Below are 9,360 nucleotides of genomic sequence, written 5' to 3'. Positions count from 1 at the left end.
TTTAAAGGTTATGTAGAACACTTATATTTCACTTCCACTGTTATGTATGAAAAAAGTAAACATATTTCTGTGCTTTCAGTATCATTACAAATTTGTGGTAGCTAAATTGAGTCAGCACATTGAAATGATGGCAGATGTGTTGATCCGTTACCTAAAAAATGTTGCCGCAGGACTTCATTCCAGGGTTTAAATGTTATGTTGGAGAGGATAAATGATATTGCTTAATACTGTTCTGGAACATTACTGTATGGATGTCTCCTTGAATTAGGGTGGGAAAAATGCCTTGCTTATGCTTGTAAAACACATCACTGTATGTTGAAATGAATACAGTATCTACAGAGGAACCACCACCTCAAAGCAGAGTGGTTTGGAGGGAAAATAAATAGAGATTCTGACATATAAGGACTTTAATATACAGAGTGTTTCATGACTTTAGGGCAAAACTGCAGGAGGTGATTTCCTAGGTCTTTGTCATCAAAAAAGTTCATTTAAACATGTGTCTGATTTTTGACGGTTATGGAGTTATGACTGTTTAAAACTCAGAATAGAAGGTAACAATTACTGACAATAAACGGAACAAAATAATAAACCAGCATAATACATGATACATTTAAAGTATGACTGTAAAGTTAACTTCGTGAAATTACCTTTAGTTTGAATTGATTGCTGCTTAAAGCTGATTTTCAAAAATGCCACCGCCGGCCACAACACAGGCTGCCGCTTGGTTGTGAACCGCATGGGTAGCACATAGCAGCTTTAGCTGGCTGTTTCTTATGTGGTCAGCGGCGTCCAGAATACAACCGAGCAAAGCATCTTGTGTTTCATCCATCCCCACACACAGTAATCTAGTGGGCTTAAGTTTGGAGACCTGGCTGGCAATTCTTCACATACTTGTACGTGGACTGCGGTGTACCATACGAACAATGCCTTCTTCATTGACGCCTTCATTAACACCACTCTTGGCTGCAATACGAATGCCAGGAAGTCTACCGGTATCTTGCAATGCCTGGTAAACTCCAGTAAACACTCTCCGGTTCAGTATTCTATGATTTGGAAACTGTTGCTGATATTCAGCTGCGGCAAGAACTGAGTTACCGTCACAAAACCTGTACATATAAATCATATCTGCATACTCCTCAAATGAAAATGTAAATGGCATTGTGAACGTAACAGACGCACTGAGATGAGAACTGTTCTGAACACCAGTAGCCACCACACTACCCGTGGCCAGACATACCAACCCACCACGCCTTAGGTACCTCTCACGTGTCAAGATAACGAGAATGCTCTGTCTGTAGCTGGCTAAAAATAGCAACCGGCCTGATGATAGACGCGGTTCACACGAGGGCGTGTACGGGAATGAAAAAACAGTCATAACTCCGTAACCGTCCAAAATCGGACACATGTTTATATGAACTTTTTTGATCACAAAGACCTAGGAAATCACCTCCTGCAGTTATGTCCTAAAGTCATGAAACACTCTGTATATTGCAGGGACTGAACTATTTAAGTACTATTTTCCTGACTGTAACATCATGTAGACTGGTGGAAGTTTACATATGTTTTGGAGGATTGTATTGTTTCCATCTTCTGAGTCAAAGAGTGAACTAAGCAAGGCACTAGCACCAAGCAGCCAGGAAGCTGAGTCACTAGCTGCCTCCTCCTTGCATGCTTCTTGTTTCATTTCGTTTACTCTTCGATGCTGAAGATGAAGGCAGCTGTGTTCCTTGAAACATTAGTGAACTTCAGCCAGGCTACAAGGCCTTACATCACAAGAAAAGTGTTAACGGGTACATTACAAATGTTCATTGCCATTACAGAAGGTGCTCAGGAGCTGAATTCAAAAGGATGCCTGTCTGTCTGTCTGTCTGTCTTCTTACAGGGTTGTAACATTTAAATTGTGTAAGTGTACCAGCTTGTCAGTGGAAGCAGACTTACTAGCAGTAAAATCAACATTGGAAAGGAACACTGGGAATTTTATGTTCTGGAACAGTAACGGCATTTTATAGGTTGTATTTAAGTAAGATTTGACAGTAAGAGTTCCCATAAAATCGTTTTGCACTATAATTAATGGAATGTCTAATGCAAGCAGTTTTTATAGATGTAACATTTGTTGTTACTTGTTGCAGTGATATGTCTAGGGTGAGTCGGAATGTCCCAGGAGATTCAGAAGCAGATAATTATAAATATGAAACACCAAACAATACAATCATGATTAGAGGCTTGGCACAGCACATTACAGAAAATGATGTGAGTGTCTGCATTCACTATATGCAAGAATAAAGTTGATTACATTTGCCCTTTTAGAGAAAATAGTGTAATAAAAGTTCTGATTGTAGACTATGCCTAGTATCATTTCTAGATCGCAAGTATTTCATCTATAATGCAACAAAGTCAATCTATTATAAATGACACTAAACTATATTTAATATGCTAAAAGTGTTTGTTAAATATTTTAAATGTCATTAAATATATACATGCATTCCTTATTTCTACATGTTTCGGCCACATATGGACCATCATCAGGAGACCACTGCACAGTACTCTTGTGTCGTCTGTGCCCTCAGGAACATTGTTGTACAGAAGTGTACAGTGCAGTGGCCTCCCCAATATTAAGTGTTGTCTGATGATGGCCCATGTGTGGCCAAAACATATAGCAACAAGGAGTGAATGTATATAATTAATGACATTTACAAAATTAAAGAAACACTTTTAGTGTATTAAATATATTGTCAAGTGTTGGCTAAGTAACGCAACAAATAACTTCATGTCGGTCTTGGATCTAACGAATTTATTGCACACTTTTATCCACACTTACATAATTCACAATTTCTGTGTCCCAATTACTTCTTCTAAAGTCACTTCCAGACTTCCACTGTCTTTGGCACCTGCTATATTTCAATTGAGCTGCCTGGTGCATTGAACCCCCTTACTTGGGCCTCTTGCAGACCACACAGAAAACAGCCTATATTGTTGGACATGTTTACTGACTGATTGCTTAGCAATGGTCACTGCATGGACTCCACTGTTGCGTGACATCACAGCCTAGCAGGGTGGGGTGTTTACCGAGCGTTGCATAGTGATGGGATGAGTGGGGATATGTGATGTCACTAGCAGAGACGCAGAGTTCACTTAATCCCTCGTTCCTGTAGTTCTATCCAAGTGTTCACAGAGTTGTTGCCTAGCAACGCGCTAATACAATCTGCAACTGTGCTGTTGTGTGCATGCCCTGAGGCCTCTGTGGCTCAACAGTTCCTGCATAGAGCCAATATGCCACAATATTGTAGAGTCTTTTATAAAAGGATTACTTTATTCCATTATAGACGGGATATTTACAATCTAAAAATGATACCACAATGTAACAGGATGCTGAAATACAATATTACGAGTAGTCAAACTGTGCTAGTAGTTATATATGGGTAATGTATTTCATATTCATTGTATTTTATGTTGTGACTACAATGCCTCCAAAATGCAATAAACTCTTAATTATCTGGTATCCAGGCATGTGGATTCTCATGCAACAGGTAAATATTTCAGAGAAAAATTACCATTTTATAAAGGTACAACCTTACTGCCACCTTTGAGCCAATTGTCTAGATAATGTGGGACCCTCAACGTCTCACAACCCTATGGGCCTTCACGGCCTGTTACAGGGATAGCTTTACTTTTTACTTTACATCAAGAACTAAGTTGCACTCTGGATATATTGGCTTGCCAGGTGGTAATTCTCCCAGCCACCTCCAGCACTTGTGTCTGTTGTGGTCCAGTCTTGTAAATTATGGATGTACACACATTGATAAAATTGGTTAGATTGTATCACTGCTAATAGGATTGAATTTACTTGAAAGATGTATTACAATAAGTGGCTGTTTAAATTTTATTAAATTCTACTGCAAGTTTCTCTTTCTTTGTGCATTGCATTTGATGATTTTTTTGTGTTTTTCATCATCACTAATGGAATAATGCTGTCTGAACAAAAGTACAGTGGTGGTGGTGATGATGATGATGATGATGGTGGTGTTGTAGATAACATGATGATACTACTACTGCAGATAAATGCGTATTTTCACTTTCTTTTCATAGATTCGACAAGATATCTTGAATTGTGGACTGATGCCAAAAGACATCCGACTTATAAGGAAGAAAGATACAGGTAAATGAGTTGTTAGAAAATACAGAATTAATGTTGATTGTCTGATAGTACTTGCTCACTGGCTGATTATATGCAGATACCACATAGCTTGTAGAGGAAGTGAGTAAGGTCCCAGCTAACATTGTCATATAGCTTTAACATGTGATATGCAGAACCGTATGGACAGGGGTGGCCTTGGTCATACAGGAATTTGAAATTTGTTTTGTCTTACAGTTCCAGGTTTCTGAGAGCTTCTTTGGACTTAACACAGAGAATTATTTGCTTTGGTGATTATCATAATTTTGTATTATTATAACTTTTGAGGTTTTCATGATAGTGGTTAAGATTGTGGTCTTGGTTGTGGCACCATAGAGTCCTGTGGGAAAGTGCATGCTGCCTCCATTTTCATCCCTGAAGGTGGAGGCAACATATGCGTCTGAAACGTTTGTGTCCACTGATAAAGACTACATGGTGTCACAACTCAGGCAGTGTTAATATTATTGTACTGTCTTAAAACTTTTTATTCATTAAGGTCTCCATTAATGGCGTAAATGACAGCAAAGTTCCAAGTATTTCTATTTATCCAGTGATAATGGATAGTAGAATGGGTTAAAATTGTGTTTCTAGCATCGATAACTTACATAAAATGCTTTCTTTTGTTCAGTAGCATATTAAATATTATCTGATATCCTTCACATTTTTATCTTTTTTTTATGCTAGGGTAAGAAGTACTGGGGTGATAATGAACTGGTGGTAACAGAACGTTTTTTGTTTATATAGAATATTTTTAGAATATGTTAATTTAAACACTTGGAAATATTCAGACAAATTTGGTCTGTGTACCTGACCTGTACTTGCAGTCATTACCTCAAGATGTTGGAACTATAGGAGATCCCCTGATTCCAAGTAGGTGCAGTTCTGTGTAGTGTATCACACAGTATTTTGGCAGTTTGAAAGTAGTGACTATATATATATAAACACACACACACTCAGCCTCTGACAGAAATGAGTATCAGGAATCTTCTTCCTGGGGGTGAAAGGTGGCCAGCACATAAGGCTGACAACGTCACAGCCATCTGTGAGCCAACTCTCCAGAAAATATGGGAGCCTTGATGTCACACAACCCTATGGGCCTCCACAGCCTGTTACAGGGATAGCTCATTAATTCCCTCTCTGTTGTTAGTTTGCAATCAAAAGATTTCATTAGAAATCCAAATGTTGAAGAGCTCCTCTCTCACTTCTGTTGAGTTGTCACATGTAGTACGTATATTATCTTATTTATTTGGAATATTGCTGTCTGTCGTAAGATATTTTTTCTTAAATTCAAGAGATGATATTGTAAGCATATTTCACAGTTGTCATTGTAGAATTGTAATGACAATGTATGGTTGATTTTTTGTTATGATGCTTCTCCAGTGTGTGCACTTTTTCAGATTTTTTGGAACACACATTTCTAATGGGCGTTCATATCTAACAGTGTGACATACCATTTCCAGGATCAAGTTATGAAGAGTAATTGTAATTTTGGAACATGCATAACCTGCCGTTTTGGGTTTAGGCACAACCAAAGAGGGGAACTTTGAAAATACTTTATCTAGCCCCACACCATGGGCAGAGAGCTTCATAGCATAATAGAGAATACTTACTTTCTGCCTCTGAGATGGCTTCAGAAGATGAAGTTGCACTGCAGTGTGGTAGCCCTTCCCATCAGCATTTAGTGATGTCTACAATGGAATAGATCCTGCCTACATTTGCCCAAAGCTACTTTATAGAAATAAATACTAAAAATTATTTGTTTGCTGCCATTTTGTGATTATTTTGGGGGAACTGTGTGAAGTGTTTAAAAAAATAGAAGAATATGAAAAATTAAGCACTTACAAAGTTATGTTTGATTTCTATATAATAGAAGTGGTCGTGAATTAATGAGATGGAGTGCATGCATTGGGGATGGTGTGTTACAGTACTGCTTGAGGGTGGTAGGATAGTATGTGTGTGTACATATATGTGAGTGTGCAATAAACATTGTCAGCAAACAGAATTGCTTAATCTGTCTATAGTTTCTAGGTATTCTCCATGACCAGAATCTCTGGAAACTTCACTTGAGTTGGCTCTGTGTTAAATGTGAATGGTCACTAAATGTTTTAGAAGTTTGATCTATCATGTCATCAGGTGGGGACCATGTGTTAATGCTCCTACTTTACTGTCCCCTTGTCCAGTCTAGGACTGGCAGCTTTATCTCTGGCTCCATAGTGAAGTCCAGGCTGTAATAGGTTCTGTCCACAACAGTGGGATTATTAAATAGTGTTGGTTAGTGATATTGTGGACCCATATTCAGGACATTCTTGGATGGAATCTTGGTTGGGACACCAGCTTTCCTGGCTGAGGTACTTAATTATTTCTTTAGTCCTTACAAAAGCATGATTAGGGTAGGACCCACTTCCTTCATTTCAAATCCTTTCCAGTTCATCTTTTGTCCTATCATTTGATGCTATAAATAGTGGTAAAGAAGTAGTGAAACTGAAATAAAATAAACATGACAGTGCATAGAACAACATATTTGATACACATTTCCCTTAAAATAGTTCCCAAGGGATCTATCACACTTATTACAGTATTTATAAAAACTCTGGAAATGCTTTGAAGACTTGGCTATTATGTTGGTGTTTAGTTCTGCTGCCACCCATTATATCAAATTTGTGACCTTTCAGTTTCAATTTTGGAAACAAAGAAAGTGCTGCAGTCAGGATGGGAGAATAAGGATGGTGATTGAACATTGCGGTCCCCTTTTTTGATCAGAAACATCCTTACATTGATAACTGTGTAGGCAGGTGCTGCGCTGCATAATTAATTTGCATTATTGATCTTTGCTTCAATAGTTACGCATGGATGGCATGTGGAACACAGAAATATGAATGTTGAATGCACAGAACACTTTCAGTTCCTTTACTGTGATGGTTTCCACTGTGCAAATGCAGACTGCATTTAAAAAGGACCCCCATTCTCCTTTTTTATCTGCTATGCTGCGTACAAGTTGGTTCCATCATGCATAATTTTGAAGTTTTCATCATCAAAAAAGGTTCTGAAAATTTGAATTGGTTAGCTGCCCTTCATAATAGAAAACAAATTTCATTTGTCCCTGGCAAGGCAGAAAATCCATGTCTCTATATTCTTTCAGTGACTTCATTCCATCCTAATTCAGAATCAGAGCATAATTGTTTAGGTTTTGCTCTCAGTGCTCCATTATGGCCCCTGCTTGTTTCCAGTTGAGGAGATATTTCCCCTTCATACCACTAATGTTGCTACTGCTAAAAGAAAAATATTCTGAGAAATCCTCGCTGTCAGAAGTTTCAGTATGACCTTCTGAATCGGATCATTTATAGTTTATAATGTTGCCCACCTGAACTTGTACTATGCTGTTTACTATTCATCTTGCTTGTTTTGCACTATGAAGGACACTGAATCATATGGGCTCATCTTGGGTCCCTGAACTTATAGGCCTTTCCATCTTGTAACATTTAAACAGACCAGTCTCTGTATCTTGACCTTGGCCGCAGTGTCGAGGCAGTGAAAACGGTTTCTTTTTTATGAAAGAAATCCAAACATGATGAAGATAGTTCAGTGTTCCCTTCAAGATGAGATGATAATGCCAGCTGGCACACATTGAAACTAGAGACTAGGAGCTATTACCTAGTGAAAAGTTTATGTTGATGTTGCAGATACTTTTTTTCACAATGAATGTTCAAATACCAGGTTAGTAGCAGAATTGTTGCCTGTGCCTTGGCAAGGTGATTTAAGTTGTAGTAGTACTGTTGCCAGAATGTGGTAACTGACACTGTTTTGTTCTTCTGAGTGTTTATATATAGTATTTAGTCACTTTTCAAGTTATTGTTTATGATTTATTTTTTTAATTTTACCCACCGTTAATCAAACCCTGTACAGTCTGACATGTAAATGTTATTCATTATACTGGTTAAAGTAGTGGACATTTTAACTTGACTTTATTCCAACACATGTAGCTACAGATGCTGTGAAGTTTTTTAAACCCACTCACTCACTCACTCAGAATCCAAAGAAATAATTGATTGGCTGTTGTAAGTGGAGTTTATTTATTGTTGAGTCGTTTAGCTTTTATTGACTGCAGAATTTATGAAGTGAGAAATTATATGATTATTCAGTGAAGTCATCTTGGGTGATCAGCCTTGTTGGTAAGGAAATGGTGTCCTACATTTGAGACACTCTGTCTCTCCATCATCAGAGTGCTGTGTCTCCATACTATATTCGTACAAACGCTGTCCTCTTAGCCAGCCTCTACTACATGGGGATTCGTGAGTAGAGTCGGTGATGTCCTCTCCCATTACAAACTGCACGAGGAACAGTTAGTTGGTCATCAGAATTCTTTTTGCTAGCCATTTGCCCTTCCTTGCAATATTTTTCAAGTTCTTTCTACTTTTTTATTATGTTTACGGCTGGTTACCATGAACAGCTTAGAGAGAATCCCGTATTTCAGTTGAAGTTATTAGGATGGAGCTGGATCCCAGTAGTGTACATAGCCTGTCATTCTTGCCATTATCGTTGTGTCCTTGAAGTTCATTTGATGCTATGCTTCATTGGCACCATCTTATCTGGGTGCTGTAGTTGTACTGGGTGTGCCAGAAATACCTGATGGTTCATGAAATCAAATAACTTTTCATTAAAAGTAAGAAAGTAAAGGTATCACTGTTACAGGCCATGGATGCCCATAGGGTTGTGAGAGGTTGAGGCTCCCACATTTTCTAGAGAGTTGGCTTACAGAAGGCGGTGAGGTTGTCAGTCTTACGTGCTGGCCACCCTTTACCCCGGGAATATTCCTAGTACTCATTTCTGTTACGAGGCTGAGTCAACCCCAGGGCCATAGTGCAACTTGAAGGATTAGGTAATTTGAAAAAATCCACCTCATCGGGATTCAAACCCGCGACCTTCCGGCTTGTACGCTACCACGTGCCCTTAATAACTTTTCAGAGGAAAGTCAAAAAAAATATCACAGGTAGATCCATTTCCATTGAGAATTTATTTTTAACACATCGTGGACTGGCAATTTAAATATTTAAATCACCCTGGGGACCAAAATTTTTAAACCTAGTACCCTAACTTGTGCACTGTTCACTTTAAAAATTAATATAAAATCCCCTAATTATGAAGTAAAATTTTTGGAGAACACTTACTAGTGCTCCTAGAAGTGCTTGAGA

General features: G+C 38.3%; 1 protein-coding gene across 2 annotated transcripts in view; it reads left to right on the top strand.

The window, feature by feature from the left end:
* LOC111864899 (RNA-binding protein 5) overlaps positions 1-9,360 on the top strand; it is a gene marked incomplete at its 3' end in the record, with an annotated part of 76,154 nt that overhangs the window by 23,697 nt on the left and 43,097 nt on the right. For both annotated transcript variants that reach the window (XM_033751975.1, XM_033751999.1), the window contains 2 exon segments: positions 2,130-2,250; positions 4,087-4,156. In XM_033751975.1, coding sequence (XP_033607866.1) covers positions 2,130-2,250; positions 4,087-4,156 — 191 coding nt within the window.

The sequence above is a fragment of the Cryptotermes secundus genome, unplaced genomic scaffold (assembly GCF_002891405.2).
Source record: "Cryptotermes secundus unplaced genomic scaffold, Csec_1.0 scaffold2299, whole genome shotgun sequence".
NCBI lineage: Eukaryota > Metazoa > Arthropoda > Insecta > Blattodea > Kalotermitidae > Cryptotermes > Cryptotermes secundus.
This window is presented reverse-complemented; position numbering and strand designations above follow the sequence as displayed.